Source organism: Rhinolophus sinicus, linkage group LG01 (genome assembly GCF_036562045.2).
Source record: "Rhinolophus sinicus isolate RSC01 linkage group LG01, ASM3656204v1, whole genome shotgun sequence".
NCBI classification, from domain to species: Eukaryota; Metazoa; Chordata; class Mammalia; order Chiroptera; family Rhinolophidae; genus Rhinolophus; species Rhinolophus sinicus.
The window spans coordinates 156,210,116-156,231,616 of NC_133751.1; the positions used below are offsets into that span (position 1 = coordinate 156,210,116).

At 38.8% G+C, this 21,501-nt stretch overlaps 1 protein-coding gene across 1 annotated transcript in view; it reads left to right on the forward strand.

Moving 5' to 3' along the window:
- Positions 1–21,501, forward strand: part of MYO3B (myosin IIIB) — a 461,719-nt gene that overhangs the window by 360,288 nt on the left and 79,930 nt on the right. Inside the window, exons 31-32 of the mRNA XM_074337823.1 lie at positions 12,503–12,563; positions 13,480–13,579. Coding sequence (XP_074193924.1) covers positions 12,503–12,563; positions 13,480–13,579 — 161 coding nt within the window. The remainder of the gene's footprint in view (positions 1–12,502; positions 12,564–13,479; positions 13,580–21,501) is intronic.

Here is a 21,501-nt window from a genome sequence, read left to right on the forward strand (position 1 = left end):
TACCTTAAGGAACAGTTCAGCCTTCCTTCTAAGAACTTATCCTTTCCTGGGGGTTCCCACACCTATTTATAGGGTTGCCTGGTCTTTGAGAGCAGAGGTCTTGGAGTCCACTAGACCTCTACTACTAAGTAAGATCTTGATGAACTTACTTATTTTCTCAGAACCTTAGTTTCTTCATCTTTACATGGAAGGTAAAATGGCACATCTGCCTCACCAGGTCATGAAAGTTAAATGAGCTAACATATAAAGGGTATGGCATTCCATCTGACACATAAAAAGCACTTATGAATAATAGTAATAGGAGGAGTTATTATTATCTCCGAGGAATCCACCTTTCTTTATGTAATCCTTAGTATTATACATCCTTTTCTGAAGTACTCATTTTGAAATCTGTTACTCCCAACCATTTAAAATTAAGCCAGTGCCAAATTGAGGATAATTTGAGTATCAAAGCAGATAATGATAATAAAAGAGTATAATGTATTAAATAAAATAAGAATTCATGAACCACATTGGAAGGGAAGGGAAGGGAAGGGAAGGGAAGGGAAGGGAAGGGAAGGAAGGAAGGAAGGAAGGAAGGAAGGAAGGAAGGAAGGAAGGAAGGATAGAAGAAGGAAAGAGAAAGAAAAGAGGAAGGGAGGGAAGGAAAGTGGGAGAAACAGGGTAAGCCTTTTTCGGTGCAACAGAATGTGAAATGATAAATATACAAGAAACGGTGAAAACAGAAAATTACCATTTGGCAACTACCAAAATAGTCATTGTTTCAGGCAAGGATCATCAGTGGATGCTAAAACTAGTAGGTGAAAGGCTAAGGAGTAACAAGCTATTTGCACAGTCTCAGATGCTCATTAATTACAAGAGGACAGTGGGGAAAGCTGGCAGATACCTAACCCAAGCGATGAAAGTTAGCATCACCAGCAATCAGAGAAATGGACAGCATGCGCTTCCGGATAGGATGCACTCAGAGGAACACAACTCTACTTCTGTGGATTTTTTCCCCCCAAATTGCATAACTTTAATTTAATCATGAGGAAACAACAAACAAACCAAACAGTAGATGAACCAGACAGAAGGATCTCTTCCAAAATGACTGACCTGTAGGATTCAAAATGAAACAGGAAGGAAGACTAAGGAACTGTACCAGGTGAAATGGGACTAAAGAAACATAACAACTGGATGCAATGTATGACCCACGATTTTCTTTTCCTATAGAAGATATCCCAGGCCCAATTGGCAAAACCTGAATACAGTCTGTAGATTGGATAATAGTATTGTATTAATATTAATTTTGCAATTTTGTTTATTGTACTGTACTCATATAAGAGAATGCCCTTGACTTTAAGAAACACACACTGGAGTATTCAGGGATAAAAGAATATGAGGTGCAACTGACAATCAAATTATTCAGAAAAAAGTTAAATGTCTGTGTGTGTATATGAATATCAATACACATATACCGAGAGAAAGAGAGAAAGGAGATGAAATAAATGTGTACATTGCTAATATTCAGAGAATCTGCTGAAGAATATACAGAATTCCCTATACTGTTTTTGCATCTTTTCTACAAATATGAAATTAAGTCAAAATAAAAAGTTAAAATTAAAAAATAAAGTTAGTGTTACTTCCTCTCTTCAGACAGGGCAATGCATCAGCCCCTTTCTGTTTAGCTCCAGTTCTGTCTCCAGCCACACCTAAGTATCTGTCCACATCAGCGTTGCAATGTCTGCTGTCTTTCCTGGAGCTTCTCCACTGTGACGTTGCCAACTAGTCTGTTGCCAACAGTTCTGTAATACATCATCTATAGATCACATTGTGTGTTGACCACCCAGTGTCAGTTCTCCTTCCATCACCATGTATTTGATCCCCTTTACCCTCATCTACCACCCCCCATCCCCCTTATGCTCTGGTAACCACTAAACTATTGTCTGTGTCTATGAGTTTTTGTTTCTCATTTGCTTGTCTTGTTCTTTTGTTGTTTTTGGTTTATATACCACATATCAGCAAAATCATATGGTTGTCTACTTTTTCTGTCTGACTCACTTCGCTTAGCATTATAATCTCAAGATCCACCCATGTTGTCAGAAATGGTCCTATTTCATCTTTTCTTAACACCAAACACTATTCCATTGTGTATATATACCACAACTTCTTTATGCATTCATCTATTGAAGGACATTTTGGTTGTTTCCATGTCTTGGTCACCGTAAATAGAACTGTAATGAACATTGGAACACAGTGTCTTTATGGATAAATGTTTTCAGAATTTTTGGGTAGATCCCCAGGAGAGGGATTACTGGGTCATATGGTAATTCTATTCGTAATTTTTTGAGGAACCTCCACACTGCCTTCCCTAGTGGCTGCACCAGTCTGCATTCCCACTAACAGTGTATGAGGGTTCCTTTTTCTCCACAGCCTCTCCAACACTTGTTACTATTGGTCTTGTTGATGATAGCCATTCTGACTGGGGTGAGGTGCTACCTCATTGTGGTTTTTATTTGCATCTCTCTGATGATTAGTGATGTGTAGCATTTTTTCACATGTCTGTTTGCCGTTTGTATGTCCTCTTTGGAGAAATGTCTCTTCAGGTCCTCTGACCATTTTTCAATTGGGTTGTTTGTTTTTTTGTTGTTGAGTTGTATGAGTTTCTTGTATATTTTGGATATTCGCCGCTTATAGGAGGCACTGTTTGCAAAAATCTCCCATTCCTCTTTATTTTGTCGATGATTTCTTTTGCTGTACAGAAGCTTTTAAGTTTGATATAGACCCATTCATTTATTTTAGCTTTTACTTCCCTTGCCTTTGGAGTCAAATTCATAAAATGCTCTTTGAACCCAAGGTCCATAAGTTTAGTACCTGTGTTTTCTTCTATGCAGTTTATTGTTAAACATAAGTGCTTAAGTCTTCCATCCATTTTGAATTAATTTTGTACACACAATCTTATTTAGGCTTTTTTACTTCATTTTTAAAAAGGTCCCTAAAGTGTGCTTCCCTACTCACACGCCCCCTTTCTCGTCTGTCTTTGGGACTCACTACTTAGTGCTGTGCTCATCACGCACTTCAGTTCAGGGCTTCTTGCTCCTCTTTCCCCAGAGTACCGCTTTCAGAATTCAAGAAGGAAAACTGGGTTAAATATTAACTTTTGGGTGTGCATTGGTGACAAGAGCATTATCCAAGGAACACAGATGTTAGACCCATCTCCTTCCCTCTGACTCACTTGGACAAATCACATCACCCCCCTGAGCCTCAGTTTCCCCAATAACAATGTGAAAAAGATGTAGTAAGTGATCCCTGAAGTTTCCTTTGCCTCCACCAGTCTATGCCCTTGCCTAATTCAGTCTTTAAAGCACTGCAACTGTAAATCAAAAGTAACTCAACCTACAAGTTACCTTGTGACCCCACCCAAAGAAGAGATGGGTTACAGAAAGGAATACTCCAGGTACCTGTCATCACTCTCCCTTCTCTCAAGCCTGAAATTTCCAAGTGCAGGGATTTATGTTTTTAGAAGTGCAAAATTATAAACAGTAAGTATAACACCTTGCTAAGTATGTATTTTATTTCAAAATTCTGACCATGTGTATATCTCTTAATTTAATCCTTTTAAAATCCTATTATCTTACGTTTTTATTTTGTTCCACCTGAAAGCACAAATGTACCTATTTCCCTCCAATTGGCAAGAGTTTTTATTTATATTTTGCTGACGAAGAAGCTGAAGTGCTGATTTATCCACGTCAGGGTTGCCAGATTTAGCAAATGAAAATGCAGGATACCCAATTGAATTTGGATTTTTCTGTAAACAACAAGTTTAATATAAGTATGTCCCAAGAAGTATTTGGAAAAAACTTATACTAAAAAATTATGCATTGTTTACCTGGAATTCAGATTTAACTGTGTGTTCTGTAGTTTACCTGGCAACGTTAGTCCAAGTTCTTTGGAACTCATATATCATGAGTATGTATGTGCCTATCATGAATATGTATCATAAAGTGTGTTGCTAAACATTTACCAAGTGTTTACAACAGTCCTCTGACCTCTACGTGCCAGAATATATAGTGTTTCTTACCCTTTAGGAACCTTTGTTTAAAAACATATTCAAAGACATCAATTCCTATTTATTTATCGTGGTCTTTACTCAGATGTCACCTTCTGTAGCCACTTGCTCTAAAATTATAGACTCTGCCTCCAACACTTCCTGTGTCCCTTCCTTGCGTTGATTTTCTTTTTTGGCACCTCTTTCTATTAGATATACTTTCACATTTACTTCTTTCTTTCCTTTATTATCTGCCTCATCTAGAATGTAGGTTCTTAGGAGCATAGGGATCTTAGATCTCTTTGTTAACTGCTGTATCCCCAGTAACAGTAGGAGACAAATTGAAGGTGCTCAATAAATATCTATAGAATGAATGAATGATGTCTGTGAGGCTGGTGAGGACCTTATGTTGTACATGTAATATACATTGTTCTTATAATCGTGTAGAATCTCAAAAGGCTTGCCACCAAATTAGAGCCTTGAGGGTGGTACAAGTGTTTATAATCTTAATATTAGTCCATAGACACAAGGTAAGTAGAAAGACCGCAGGTCAGAGGTCAAGAGGTATCTGCAGATACAGTCAGGCTTAATTTAATCTGCTCTTGGCATGTTTTCTAGAACTGAATGTTAGTAGCCCCAGGTGTCACTCCTTAAGATCCCAAAGACAGTTGGGTGGCTATCTGGAAGGGCCCAGTAACAAAATGGCGCTGGATGTGGGCACAGGCTCTGTGTCAACCAGATCTGCATTGGTGTCTTGGTGTGACCTGGATAGGTGACTTAAACATCCCAAGCTTTGGCTGTGAAATGGGGACTGTGGTAAGACATGTGCTGTTCAAACTGACGTGAGGATGTACTAAGATAATCCCGCCAAGTCCTCAGCATAGTAAAGCATTGCTCAGCTGTTCTGGCTGTGCTGTGGCACTCAGCCTGAGGCCATGCGTTGCTTCAGGTGACAGTGATCTCCCTCACTACTGCATCTTAATTCCATCCCCGAGCGTGAGGCCTGGTTTTCTCCCAGCTCCCTTGGCTACCGACGAAGAACTGGAGGAGGCTTTGTGGGTGGCTCTCAGTGTGGAGTGTCCTTTTTTCCTATAAGGCGGCCATTTTCAGCAGAAGGAAGAAGAGCCTTCTGCTCCTACCTTAGACTTACACAGCGACCCCTACCTGTAAAAAAGGAGGGGAGAATAAAAAGAACTGAGAATGCAAGAACTGGCAAATGAAGGCTGTGTGGGCTCAGAGTGGGGGAAAAGCAATGAGGCAAACAAATATCACATTTAAAGGGCTCAGTGGGATTTGAGAAATTAGCATAAGTACATAAATCTAACTAGTGCTAACTTAGAGCAATGGCATTATGAAACATTTATCAGCCTTTTTGAGCCCTTTTGATGAATTTGTCCTTGAGCAATGTTCTAAAACTTTAAATAATTGTGTGTCCAAGAGCCAAAACAAATCCGTATGTTTAAGTATAAGATATTTAAATTGCATATTCCACCATTCAGCAATGATACTGATTGGGGATGAGATACAGGGTATGCATTCAAAATCCTAATAAAAGTTACCAAGTAGCCAAAGGTAATGAGAAAAAAATAACACAAAAGATATGATCATCCCTTCTTGTTTCCCCTTTTTTCCTGCAATATTGGTGATCTTATTTTGCACTATTATTGTTTGTTTTTACTTCTCCTATACTCTTTGTATTTTCTTCATAGCATATATTAAAGCACAGGAATAATGTTTTCCATCTTTAGAGATCAAGAAATGTCAATTAAAATAATAATGAGGTACTACCTTTTTTTCTTTTTCTTTTTTTTTTTTTTTTTTGGCCAAAGAGGTAAGCAACATTAAAAAGACTGATGCCAGAGGGTAACGGGGGCGGGGGGTGGGGGGTGGGAGATGAGGGTAAGGGGGATCGAATATATGGTGATGGAAGGAGAACTGACTCTGGGTGATGAACACACAATGGGACTTATAGATGATGTAATACAGAATTGTACACCTGAAATCTATGTAATTTTACTAACAATTGTCACCCCAATAAATTTAATAAAAAATAAAAAAATAAAAGACTGATAATACCTACTGTTGGTAATATGAAGGGAAATGGATCCTTTCATACTTTTGTAAATGTGAATGTTAATTTATGTTGCCTTTTAAAGGAGAATCTGATGATGTAACTCAAAAGCCCTAAAATAAGCAAAAAATGTGTTCACACTTTGACCCAATAGCCTTACATTAAGATTTATCCTAGAGAAGTAATTGGACAAGTACTTATAACTATATGCATAGAGTCTTTTGTGATTCATTATTTATAATGTGATAAAACTGGAAACAACTTAAATATCCAAAAGTAAGAGATTAGCTATAATAATCACTTACAATAATCACCCAATGGAACACTCTACAGCCATAAATATGCTATATATACATCCTTGCAGATGTGTATATTACACACAAATATATGGAAAGATGCTTGTAACTACAAAAGGTAGGTTAAAATAGTAAGTATACTATGAGCCATTATTTTTAATGTATATTATATGCATAGAGAGTAGCATCTGAAAAAATATGCACCAAGATAGTAACAGCAATTATATCTGGGTGTGGAGATCCCTCATCTTTATTTTCTTCTCCTTGAATATCTATAACTTATACAGTATAACAGTGATTATATATTATTTTTTAATCCGAAAAAAAGTATATTTTAATAAGAAAAAGGAACAAAGGGGAAACATTTTACCACCAGTTCTTTCAATCACTTACTTTGAAGAGGTCAGTTAATACTACACTTTTGTTGATTAGTGATCATTGACTATTCAGACCACTTGGGAATTTAGAATATTTTCACCAACTAAAAAATTAAAAAGAAAAGACAAAACTGATGAGCACAGCAATAGAAACAGCTCTGATATCTGAAGAGCCAAGTGGCTTATGGTACTTGCTCTTCCTTGCCACCCCTCTCCCTTGATCTAAATCTGTTACAGCTCACCTTCAGTAGGTGATTTGTAGACGCTTTATCATTGGTCAGGATGTGGCACCAGACAAGTCAGTTACAGAACCAACTTCTCAGTGTGGTTATGCTCAATAGATTGTGTGAATACACCGGGAGCCTCAACTCTGCCCAGAGTGGAGAGGTAGCTGGGGCAGGGTTGGGCAGGAAGGACTCCAAAGAAACTGATACCTGAGTTAAAGGATAAAGATACATGGCCAGGTGGACAGGACTTTCCAGGCAAAAGCATGGAAGGATGAAGACAACCCTGGGGAGATTGAATGGGTGCTTGGCAAATGCTTATTTGTGGTGGTGGTGGCGGTGGTGGTGGTGGTGGTAAATCGAACACAAAAACAGGATACTAGAAGTCATAGCTTTCCAGTCTTTTTAATAAAAGATGCATTAACTTATGCATTTTGGGTGCCTTTAAACTTAACAAGGTAATTCGTGTTCTGCTTAAAACATTTTGTTACCTTACAATCCTCTGGGCCTCCAACACTACTTAAATAAATATAAGCAATAAGAATATGCAATGACACATAGCTGACGCACATCAGAGAAGAGCAGATGCATAGTGACAATGAGGGGAGATTCAGATCTGAGTATTGTTGCACATTTATACCTTCAGCCCTTAAAATGTTCCCATTCCATATAAGAACTCAATAAGAATGCTTGAGTTGCCTATTGGGGTTCAGCCTGTGACCAGTTCACATGGAAACCCTGTTAGCACTCCGGTCAGCAAAGGATCTTTTATGAAGGCAGTGTCCTCGTCTCTGATGTCATTCCTTAAATGTCTTAATTTACCTTCAGACCTTGAACTTATTGAAACCTTTTCTGAAGATGTTTATGTTTTCTATTATCTTTCATTGTAATAACTTCCATAAGGAAATTCATATGATTTATTTGTCTATAACCTACCCCCCTTCATGATTCATGGGGTTCCTACTATGTGAAAATATTTTGGTCTGAGCATATTTTTTGCAGGATAGATTGACCACTGCTGCTTGGGAACAAGAAATTGACCTCTTACTACAAGCTCCATGTACAAAAGATTTTTTTCAGAGTTGTCAAAGAAGCAGGAACAAATTGCTTGGTTATGCAGATGAGCCTTTCTCCCAGGGCTATCAAGTAAGACGTGATATACAATGAGAGCTACTCCCAAATCTAGAGACAGTGGGAAGCTAACAAAAATCAACCCACAGTGAATTAACTGCAACCTATCCTGGTTTGAAATTAGAATATGCTTTCAAGTGTGAACAACTAATAGGTTTCTCAGTATGTCTAGCAGCCATTCTAAATCATAATTGATCAAAGATAAGACATAATCTTGCAGATTTTATCAAAGTTAATAAAAACTGCCCAAAGAAATTCAAATGAAGTTTAGAAAATGGCGAATCAGTGTATAACCAGTGTGTCTCTACTTCTGTCAAAGAAGAAAGTTACCGATCCTAACCCTAAAGTAAAAAAGGCCAGTTACAGGACCAGCTTGATTGATCAGATTCTTAAATAGCGCCCTGCTTCCTTCGCTCTAATTTTGACGTGTAATTCGGTCTCCAGAGTATGTCAACCAACTAGTGAGACAGTCCAGATTATACTACTCACTGTAAAATCATACACTGGCATTCTACTTGTCAAATAGGACTCTTCTGAGTTTAGTTAGTGCATCTTAGCTCCCAAGAAAAATCATCACCTCTCAACGAACTAGCAAACTGAATTTTGGAGCTTGCAAAGCTGAGACCTAGTCCCTAGATGTGGTGACTTCACCTAGTGCCGCCAGCCCAGCGTGACAAAGCCAGCTGGCCTGATGGATCTTTGCTGCAAAAGAAGAAAGATACTGGGGCATTCTCAGCAGCCATGTACTCAGAAGCCAGCCTTCATTCTGCCTCTCATCCAGTCATACTGGGATCAGGGTTTCAGAAGAAGGAATTAGACATGAGTTTCATTTGGGAGCCTTTTCAGGGCAGATGCCCAGCAGAAGGGGGCTGAGAGTTTCTGTCTCCCCTAGAACCCACAGTTCAATGATCTGGCTGTACCAGAGCAGCCAAGCGGCCAGACCCTGGAGGCAGTCTACTTGAGACTTTAGAAAGGCTAGAGGAGCCCTAGAAATCCATAGTGAATCATAAACAGACAAACAACTACCTCCTATTTACCACCCTTTGATAACCAGATTTTCTGCTTCTGCCATTTAGCATGTGATTTCTAATGGAGGTTGAGCACAGTGTTGTCTAAAAAAAATTTTCCTACAGGTTCAAAATAATATCACACTTTAAAAATAAATAATTCCTTAATACCATCTAATACCAACCCATAATCAAATATTCCCAGTTGTTCTAAGATGTCCTTTCCACCTAATTGTCCACGCCAGGATCTAGTGTATTGCATCACATCAAGTTCTTATGTCCCTAGATCTCTTTTACTATACAATACTCCCTTTTCTCCTCACACTGACTTTTTAAGAGATTGAGCCAATTATCCCATAAAATAGCTCTCCTTCTGTATTTGTCTGCTTGATTCTTTGTGGTCTCAGCTTGTCCTTCTATACCCTGTGTTTTGGGTAAAGTGTAAATTAGATTTAAAGCTTTGATTAGATTCAAGTTCAATGTTTTTGACCCAAAAAAAAACAGAAATATCCTGGGTGATGTCAACTACTGTATATTGCCTGACATCACAAGACAGTGTTGTCTGGGCATTAGTGATGCTAAGGTTGGCACTGGATTAAGATGGAGACCTAATTTCTCCAGTGTGCCCTTACCTATTCCCCTTGAAATGTGGTGGTCTTTCACCATATGAATGTCCTGTTCCCCATCAATCATGTGTTCAAAGGTTTTATCAGTAATTGATAATCCATGCCTGAATCAATAATTTTCCCTCTGGAGTCTCCTTTTCTATGCTTGCAGGTCTTAGGCTGCACTATTTGCTAGTTATGACATGAAGCAAGTCATCAGCTTCTGGGTCCTTAATTCCCTCACCTGTAAAATGGGTATAAAAATACACTAGTCCACATGGTTGTTGGGAGTATTGCAGGAAATAACTATGTACCCATGCTTTGCCTGGTGATGGTGACATGTATGCATGCGGTGAGCATTGGATATTTGTGATCATTGTGCTATCTGTGTTTGGGTGATGACAGCTTGCAGAATATTAATCCACTTATTGGCAGCCTCAAGTCCCTAAGACAAATGACAACATATCTGATGAAATTGCTGCAGAGTTGAGGCATTTAGACTTTTGAGGAATATTGACTTATACCATTTTTTTTAAAGGCAAATTGGAATTTGTTTCAAATTAGCACTGCTCAGATCAGCGTTTCCTAAATGGTGTTATAAGAACCAAAACACTCCCGACAAGCTCCATGGGAGAAGGGTTCCATTGTTAAAATAGCATCTGGGAAATGCTGCCCATTTTTTTCCTCTTCTGGGGTTTCACTGTACATATTATTAAGTTGAAAGTTCTGAAAAGCCTCTCAGGAAAGAAACCTGCTTAACTTCGCTTAATCAACTGTTTTCTCATCTATTTGCCCGTGGACACTACCCACCACTCCTCCACCTTTTTAACACATAGAAATGTTACACTGAGCTGCTTAGATTCTTCCAAAGGCTTGAATGAGGAGGGAGTCAGACCGATGAGCTGCCCCACCACAGAGAGTTGAAAGGAGCCTGCCACTGGCCTTGGGATCCTAAAAAGCCAAGCATGCTAGAAGAATTCCTAAGAGGTAAATTTCTTTGTTGGGTCAGGAAAGACAGAAATTGGAGACTCCGTGGTAATTCAGCAGGCAAACTCTCTTCCTTAGGTTTTTCTCCAAAGCTTACCAGGATTTCTAGAGGATCACAGAGTCCCCGGTCCTATATAAGAGTCCCGCAGCCTGCTGGTACATACCTTGGCTAACAGGAATGAGTCCCAGGGGCTGATGCACAGAGACAAAAGGGCACAGAGGATATAATGGTTCAGAGGAAGGGCACAGGATTTGGAGTCAGAAACACAGGGGTCAGTGTCTTAGCTCTACCTGGTATTCTCCCTGACCCCTGGGCAGATACCTTCCCCTCTCTGGCCTTCATCTATATAATAGAGACAATTAAAGCACGGAGCTCAAATGTTCGTAAAACTCACATCAGATATATAAAAGCATTTTTAAAAATATGAAGTGCTATATAAATGCTGATTAATTTTAATGTTAAGGGAATTCTAACTGATTATCATGGCCCATATTTTGGGGGTGCGCTAGTCATTCTTGTATTCATTCAACTTGTCTAATGTTTATTGAGCCACTTACAACGTAGCAGACATTGGCTTAGGTGCTGATAGAGAATATAGAATAAAGCAGATCTAGTCCCTGCCTTCATAGAGCTTACATTTCATAGGGGGAGACATATGATAAATATGCACACAAATAAGTATATCATTACAGTCCCCTCACCCAGGTACTGATGTGACATTATAAAAATGGGTATATTGCTATAATCAATAAATAGATGCATTTTGAAAGTAATATCTATGAACTAGTCACAGAAAATTCAGTAAGCATTAAACTAAGCATTTCTAGGTTTAAATAAAGAATAAGATTATCAATGTAGAACTAAAAGAGACCCAAGGAATAATTTATGTCAATCCCATCACTTAACAGATGAGGAAAACTACAACCCAGAATACTGTAGAAATTAGTTATATGTTTTGTTTGTTTGTTTGTTGTGTGTGTGTGAAAGAGAGAGAGAGAAATATGAGAGATTCTGAGGTCAGAGTTAGATCCCAGATTTCCCTTCCTCTAATCAGCTTTCCACTCTGCTGAGTTCCATATGAAAGGGATTATAAAAGCTGGTTCCTATTTTAACAGTGTGTTATAGTTATCACACTTTGATACAATGTGTTCCAATTACAGGAAATTGAGGGTGCAGCACAGTTGATTTTTCCAAATTTTGCTCCATGAAACATTAATATTTTAATAGGTGTTAGTAGATTATCACTTTTTTAAGTGTCTTCATCAAATTCCTTTAGGAAACCTTGCATCCTCCCTGCACCCTACTTTAAAAACCCATACATGCATATTATGATTATAAAATCTCATTCCTGTAGTAAGGAAAACCTCTTAAACTGTATACAACGCAGCAGATTTATTTGACAACAGATTCTATTTTGAATTATTTAACAAACAATGTGATTAATGTGCTGTGTGGGAAGTGCGGCCTTAGCAACAGCTTGGTTGGCTTGTCAGTAAAGTTTGTGAGAGCCCAATAGTAAACCAACTTGGATCACACAACTTCAAAAAGGACAGCTTCTTGGGTCTTAGGATCTCAGGCTGACTGTGGATGTTGGAGCAACACCTAGTAGGATATATTCCCGTAAGATGACCATGTCTTTTTAACCAAGGACCGGAATGGGAAACAATGGGAGCTTAATTAGCGTGTGTCTGATACATCTTTGGAGGAAAACAACCCTCTTTAAGATTTTTAATTATCATTTTCAATCCTTTTAAAAATTATTATTTTTATTTTTAGGTATTCACAAGCCCAGAGTTCTCCAAAAGTGTGCGATGTCTTCGCGGGCTATCCAAACAAGGTAGCTGGATATCTTATTTTGAAGTAACTGTGTATCCTTGTTGCAGACTCGTCCAAGTCCATGGGCGTGAAGTCTGTCTGTGGTTGCTTGGTCCAGCCATCCAAACATGAAACCGTTAGTGATATTTTGAAGCCTTTGAGACAAAAGCCCAGCTTGCTAAAGAACTTGGTTCAGCAGAGAGACAGGGAGGTAGAACGAAGAGAGAATCAAAAGCCTGGAAATTTGCTGCTGAGAATAAATGCTAGCTGCTCCCTGAGGTGATTTGTCTGTGCACTCCACTCTCTACAGATGTTAGAGCCTCTTTTTGAGCAAGGACCCGAGGTTCTTTGGTAGCACTTTGATATCCTGCTCAAATTCAATATGTGAAATGGAGGCGTCTCTCTGTGACTTGGAGCCCACAGCAGGCTTTGAAGTCTGATCCAATTTTTGCTGCCTACTATTTGATGTTGAAAGGATGAAATGAAGAAAATGTACAGTTTTTGCCAGTAACTCTGCTGAGCATATGTAAGATTAAAAAAACAAAATCCTTTGGATGATGTACTTAGAAATGTTAAGTAGATTAATACCTTCCTATAGGTTTTCTTTTTTCTTTCTTAGGGATAAAAATTAAGAAGAAAATCAGTACATCGCTGTTTTTATATTCTAGACTGTAATTAATGTAAGAGTGGGCTAGGTTGACCTGTTCAGAGGAAGAAATAAAAAAATGACGTGAAAGGTGTCAAGACTTTGCTACTAATTGCTCCCAACTCAATTTTAATGCAAGACAGGGGCAACTTACAACAAGACCCCAATATACTTAGCTTCTTCCCCATGCGATTGGGGTCAGGGGTCTCTTAGTTAAATGGAAGCCATGTCCTTAAGGCTGCTTTATCAGTGGATACAAATAATGTTTCTCTTCCTGGGGGTCTTTCTGAAGCACTCAGTTCCTGGGACGGATCTGCTGTCTTCTCGGACATGCCAGGCTGCTCCAGGTCGTCCAGGACTGAGTCCCTCGAGAGCAGCCCCTGGAAAACCTGGTAAGAAGAACATTTTGAATTGCATGCTGCTTCTACTATTTACATGCTTGTGTACTTTTTAATGAGGTATTTGGGCAGGGCTGTCTAGAAGGCAGGACTCAGATAGTAACGTGACCTAGTGTTAGCACAAAGTTCAGGCTTGGAAAGCTATAAAGGCTGGACTATTAAAGGCAGCAGTTTACCACCGACCCATGTCACTTATGTTTACTTTTCTGAGGGAAGAAAATGAATATCAGAGGCCATATTTTTCCCCTTTACTTGTAAGAGCCTCAAATTAGGAAACTGCTTAAAACTACATCTTGTTAAAGGTAAGACCAGCTTTCAGTGGAGCAGATTATTCAGGGTCAAAATCTAGGACTTGGTAAAGAATATGGACGGAGTGAGTAGTTCTGCCCTTTTGGCAACATAGCCATTCTTTCAGCAAGAATATAAACATCTTCCCGCACCCTTTTGAAAAATAATTATTTCTGGCCCCTTTGCTAAATTCTTTGCTGCAGAATATGATAAAAGTCAGTTTGGGGGCTTATTATGGCTATAATCAGTACTTCTGGAAGGTGAAATAGGATGATCATAACAAATATTTATGAACAAGAAGATACTAGACAATGTAGACCAGCCCAAAGAAAGAAACCTTTCCAACTTAAAACACCGACATTATACTCTTTGTGGACCTCATCTTTTTTTCTGAAATATGCAATAGTTTTGGGGTCTCTCCAAATTTCTTCTTAGCCTGTTTTTCAGTGGCAAAGTAATACTGTATGAGGTGGGAAATGTAAAATAAATATGGTAGGACCTCCAGTCCATATGGAACTTAAATTTCTGGAGAAAGATGAGAGAAGATGAATGTATTATGGCAGAGCCTTATAAATGGATATGCAGAAAATGATAAACTTGTCAAAGGGAATATTTTCCCCACAGCCAGATGGTGCTCAGGAGTATATAGCCATGAGGAAGTAGGGGTAACAGCAGTGCAAAAAGAGGAAAATTGAGGGAAAATACAGTGTGGTGGAGTGGAATCCATTATGTAAGGATTTAGCTGGCATTTTTCTCGATCCAAATGGACAGTCTATTTTTTAATTGGGGTACTTAGACCATTTACATTTAATGTGATTATTGATATGCTTTGGTTTAAATCTGTGGTCTTGCTATTTGTTTCCTATTTGTCCCATCTTGTCTTTGTTTCTCTTTTGACATTCTACTTTAAAATACATGTAACTTTAAAATACATGTGAAAAGAAAAATCTCAAGTATATCTGAGAAGCCAAAGGCACAGATTCTTGGTTTAGACCTTCATGGATTCAAATCTCTGCTGTCCTGTGAATGTTAATAAAGTTATGTAAGAACTCTTTCCCTTAGTACCTATACATGTAAAATGAGGGAAATAGTATTCATAGCTGACGGGTTGTACTGGGCATTAAATGAGCTAGTATAAGTAAAGGCGTAGCATAGTGTCTATGGGGTGGCAATTTTTGTTACTGATATTATGTAGATGCAAAATTAATCTATAAGTATAACAATATGTGTAAGTATGAATAACAGGTAAAGAAATAAAGTACTTATTATAAGGCATTAAGTTTTGGTGGGATAGTTCGGGGGAGTAAAAATATATTGTATTTTCAGCTATTAAAGAGACTTATTGGATTGCAATCATTTTTCCCAATCTTTAGGAAAGTATCCCAGAAAAACAAACTTATTAATGTTTCTCATCTGACTTGCTATAAATGGCTCATATGTGCTCTCCTGTCATAATTGTTCTTTCCTTCCAATCAAATGGTTTTCTGTAGGGTTTGCCACCATCACCATCACTTCTCCTTATACTCTAGTGGTCTTCCTGCTTTCATTCTTTTCCTCCTTCAACGTCTCTTGCACACATATGCCTGAGGAGCTTTTCTAAAGTAATCCTTGATCATCACATTCTCTTGCTCTGTGCTCTTCAATGGCTTCCCATTGTCCTTGCATCAACTCTAAGCTTCTTTTTTTCTTCTTCATTTTTCAATTACCATTGTCATTCAATATCATATTAGTTTAAAGGTGTACAACATAGTGGTTAGACATTTATATAACTTATGAAGTGGTCCCCCTGATAAATCTAATGCCATCTGGCACTATACGTAGTTATTACCATATTATTGATTATATTCCCTATGCTGTACTTTGTATCCCCATGACTGTTTTGTAACTACCAGTTTGTACTTCTTAATCCTTTCCCCCTTTTCACTCATCCCCCAACACCCCTCCCACCTGACAACCATCAGTTTGTTCTCTGTATCTATGAGTCTGTTTATATATTATTTGTTAATTTATTTTGTTTTTTAGATTCCATGTATAAATGAAATCATATGGTATTTGTCTTTCTTTGTCTGACTTATTTCACTTAACATAATACCTTCTAGGTCCATCCATGTTGTTGCAGATGCAAGGTTTCATTCTTTTTTATGGCCAAGTAGTATTCCATTGTATGTATGTACCGTATCTTCTTTATCCATTCATCTGTTGATGGACATTTTGGTTGCTTCCATATCTTGGCTATTGTAAATAATGCTGCAGTGAACATAGGGATGGATGCATATACCTTTTCAAATAAGTGTTCTGCATTTCTTTGTATAAATACCCAGAGGTGGGGTTGCTGAGTCATATGGTAGTTTTAGAGGAATCTCCATACTGTTTTCCATAGTGGTTGCACCAATTTACAATCCCATCAACAGTACACGAGGGTCCCCTTTTCCCTGCATCCTCGCCAACACTTGTTTGCTGATTTATTGATGATAGCCATTCTGACAGGTGTGAGGTGGTATCACGTTATGGTTTTAATTTGCATTTCTCTGATGATTAGTGATGTTGAGCATCTTTTCACGTCTATTGGCCATCTGCATGTCTTCTTTAGAGAAACGTCTATTCAGTTCCTCTGCCTATTTTTTAATTTGATTGTTTGTTTTTGGTGTTAAGAACTCTAAGTTTGGCATAACATTCACATGTCTCTGTTCTGGTCCGAATCTTCCTTTCTAACTCTGTCTTCTACTGATCTCTCTCCCTCATTCCGTGCTTCAGAATATCCCCTATTCTCCATCCTTCAAGCCTGCCTGGTGTGTTCTTTTTCTCTTCTGTGACTTTTTTCATGCGGCTCCCTCTGCCCCACCTATCTTTCTTCCCTGTTCACTCTCACAGTCTTCTCCATTCTTAAGGGTCCACAATGGCCCCCTCCTCTGTGGACTTTTATTTTTTTATCATAGTCATCACATTCTGCCTTGTATTATAGTTATTTTCATTCATCTACTACTTTTAAACTCTCTGGGATTATATATTTTCAGTTCTGAATTCTCTCCTCACAACCAAGCCTAGGTCCTTAAATTGAATTCTTGAGCCTCCAAAGACATGATGAAATATAATGAAAGCAAGAATGAAATAAAATTCTTACGTGAGTCAGAGAAAAGTTTTAAGTGTATTTCCAATAATCCTGGAACAATATAAATGTTTGTTAGTCACCCCCAAATAGACATAGCATACCAGTGGAGCATGTAAAAATGATTCAAGCTGTTTCATTTAGTTGCTGATGTTTTGAGCAGGAGAAGAGGTTTAGGCAGTAAAAAGCATTATGTAAATCAAATTTTCCTTGACCTTAGAAAGCAACAAAGATGGATTGAAGAACACAAGTTTTCCTGTTTTGTTTATGTTTTCAAGGTGATCAGCTGCAGAAACAGAGTATATTCTGTAAGAGACATTTTAGCACGTTATACCTTTGTGTTTAATTCTTTGCCTTAAATGACCCATTATTTCAACCATGTTTCTGTGGAAGTCTGAATGAAAGAATGTTGTGACCTTTTCAGTTTTAGAAAAATGCTTTCAGTTTAACATCCAACAAATTTGCCTTCTAACTTGCCGTGAGTGCTAACTTCATTGTTCTACAAAGGGATCTGGTCGGGGTCCAGGATTGGGGAGACAGGGAATAAATCTGGTTATTCAGTGAGGCCAGCTCTGCTCAGAACAGGCATGCAAAGAAGTGTGTAAATGTGGGGCTTTGACAACGCTGTCCTCAGCGCCTTAGAGAGTCTCAGAAGCATCCTTAATTGGTTCGTTTACACCTGACTCATTCCTTACATAGCAGAGAAAAGCACAGTATACCCAGGAAGTGCATAATACAAATCACTTTGCCACTAATCCAAGCAGTAGAATTATTTCACTGGACTGACAGATATACCGGGGGTGCCAAAAACTGTATACAAGTGGACTCTTTGGTTAACGTTGCTCAAGCAGTAGTTCTCTGTAATCAGAAGTGTCTGGACGCTGATGGTAACCACTTTGAGCACCTCTTGTAGTTGCAGAAGTCAAATGTGACTTGTATTCATCTTTTGTTATCAGTATATATTGAATATTACAATTTTAATAGTTTGGTCCTCTCTTAAAATGTATATACATTTTTTTGGCACCCTCTGTATATACAGACCTGATCTGATTTTACTGTGCAAAAATTTGTTCTTTAGGCATTTGTTCTTCTATGTATTTATTCATTTATTTATTCAAGAAACAATTATTAACACTTACTAAGTGCCAAGAACTGTCCGGGGCCAGTACTTCTCAAACTGTTTTGAAAGACCAGTTTGGGGTTGGCTGTTTTAATTTCCAATTTGTACAATTTGATACTTTTGTGAAATACAATAAAAATGAATTACTGGATAATCACACATTTATGTGTTGTATCAATATAAAATTGATCTAAACTTTTCTAAATTAAATTACTCTAAATTTCTTTTCTCATCTTGTTGGGATCAGCAAGAGGAGTCAGTCTAGAGACCACATGTCACTAGCACTAGTCTGGGCATGTGTGCTACACGTATACTAGGAAACAACAGTCAGAAATTCCTGTCTTCACAGTGCTATGTTCTAGCAGAGGGAGACAACAATAAACAATAAGCATAATACATAAGTCAGTTGTATGGGATGTTAGAAGAGTGAAGTGTTACGGGAGAGAAAATTCAGCAAAAATTCAGCTAAGGAGTAGTTGAAGTTCAGAGGACAGGGTTGGGGGACGGTTTAGTTTTAAATAGGGTGGTCAGGATGGGCTTCATTGAGAAGGCTTGAAGGTGGTGAGCTAGTTAGCCATGTGGATATTTAGAAGAGCATTACAGGCAGAGGGAACAGCCATGGCAAAGGCTCTGAGGAGACAGCATGCTTGGAATACAAGAGGAATAGAAAGAAAGCCCACGTGATTGGAGCTAAAAACAAGGAAGAGAGTGGTAGGAGGTGAGGAGCCAGTGATTCATGTCACTATTTCTGACTGTCCTTCTGATTCAGCAGGTCTGGGTGGCCCTTGAGATCCTGCAATACTGAGGGGCTTCCAGGTGGTGTCAATGTTGTTGATCCGAGGTGTGCATTTGGAGTAGTAAGGGGATAAACTCAGTACATTTAGAATGGGTACATTTTAGAATGATTACTCCAGCTACTGGGTTAAGTATAGACTATAGACATCATCAATGAATGACGTATTCTGTGTGAGCTGCATTTTCCAGGCATCTGAAACCTTCTAAAACCTACGACTCTCTTTCATGCAAAGCATATGGACCACAGTGGTTAGGATCTCAGGACTCAATCATTGATGACAGTGGTCACACTGGGCTGTGATGCAGAGAGGGCCTTGAAGACCATTGGGAAATGGGACCACCTACCCTTGAATTAAATGACCCTCAGCGATTATGATTGTTAGTGAATGAGCCTGATTATTTCTACTTTCTTCTCTCTTAACACAAAGCTTATATTTCTTATTAATAAGCTCACTTTGTGTAGCATATTTTCCTTCCCCTTCTCTCTTTTTCTCCTTTGTTTCTGTCTAAAATATAGGTTTTAAATGTTTTCTCTGCAGTTGAAAGAAAATGGAAATGAATAGGGTATCTGAGGGAATCCCCATGAGTAAAAGAATGGGAACTGCCACACGAGGAGTAGGTACCTACTTTTGGCACATTCTAGGTACTTTACCTCTATTATCTTAGTGTAAAGTACATAAGCTTTAGTGTAACTGTGACCTGCTTGTTCAAGGACCTCCATTGCCTGCCCTGGATTTCCGGTGATACCTCACCTAAGTGAGGCAGTTCTGCCCTTGGGTATCCTCTCATCTATAGGTAGCATAAATTATTCAGATTTCTTTTTGTAAGTAAAAAAAAAAATCACTGCACTTGCTAAGAGTAACTTTAACTGCATCGCATCTTAAAGATGGATCATGGTACATTTTAGAGAGCCAAGGAGTGAACAGTGTTGTACCAGCTTCCTGAGGGGGTCACAGTTGGCAATGAACGTATCAGGGAGTGGTAGAGCCTCCAGAGAGCATCGGGTGTCAGATATTTCAGGGCCTGTCCACCCCATGACTGCTGAGCAAATCACACACTTTCATCCAGTGCTTCTCTAATGCCATCTACTTCTTTATTTGCCTTTACCTTTCTTACTGCTCATCATTAAATTTTGTTGATTTTGGCATCAGTTCAACTATCAGAAAGCAAACTTGGGCTGTATTTTATCTTTGGAACTCTTAATCCTTAGGGTGACCAAACATCTCAATTTTCCCAGAACTGAATGGTTTTCCAAGACATGAGACTTTCAGTGCTAATACCAGGAGAGTTCCGGGCAAACGGGACAAGTTAGCCACCCTATTATAATACTAGAAATTGAACTCAATTTGGGGGGGAACTATTTTTTTTAATTAGATCACAACATCAGGCAAGACTAAACCTTAAATCATACTACAGAATCGCCTCACACTGGCTGCCTGGGTTTGGAAGGGGTTGCAAGCAGCTTGCCAAACAGCCACGACTGTGATCATAAAGGACTCAGATGTCACCCATTTGACAGGGAGAGCATGTTCCTACAATGGAGCCTCAAAGGCAACATAATCCCTTTCAGGAAAGCACATGGAAACCAAACCTCACACAGAGGGAAGGCTACTGGGCCTCTCTGTCCCGCACCCGATGCTGTGAGGGAATGCACACACAGGGTGTCAAACCTGCTCCTGTGCCCTCCCATACAGGTAGTCTCTGGGGCTCTAAAACCCCTCTCGTCAGCTCCCATTGGGCCGAGGCGGCTTTTCTTCTTGCCTGAATGCCGTGGAATTCACCATAAACCCTCATCAGTGAAATTGGTAAAGCCTCAGTCTCAGGACTTTTCTCAGTGAGATGGTAAAGTAATTACAGGCATAGAATTCTTTCCTTTAGAATGGGAGGTGGAAAAAACACCTCTTTGTCAAAGGATCTTTTTAGATCCAGTGGTTCTCAACCTTCAGTGAGCATCAGAATCACCCAGGGGGCTTGTTAAAACACATTGCTGGGCCCATTCCACAGTTTCCAAGTTTGTGTGGGGTGGAGGAGAGGGGGATTTGCATTTTCATCAGTTTCCCAAGTAACGCGATGCTGCTGGTCTGGGGACTGCACGTGGAGAACCGCTGATCTAGACATCTATTATACTGCACTGAATCAAAAACACTGGACTTTACATATGTATACACACACACACACACACACACACACACACACACACACTATATATATATGGCTTTCTATTCATTCATGCAACAAACACTTATTGAGCACCTACTATATGTTAACCACAGGCCAGAAAGTGAAATAAGATGCTTAACAAACTAATGTAATTCCAATATCTTGCTCTTTGCAGCTGTTATTTTCCAAAACAGATTTGTTAACACAATAAATGCCCATATTTATCTCAAGTGGTCTCATTAAATTCTCAGGAAGTTGTCAAGAACTAATTTACATGTACTTGTAACTTTGCTATCGAGGAGGAAGAGGGGAGTATTTCAGACTTATATAAAGTGTCTTAGTTTCTAAAATTATTAGGAATTATTGCCTTTAAAGGATATTTTTATTTTATAAATTCTACTGCCTCTGCCAGCCTCCCACAAAGCAAAATTGCTCTAAACCCCACCA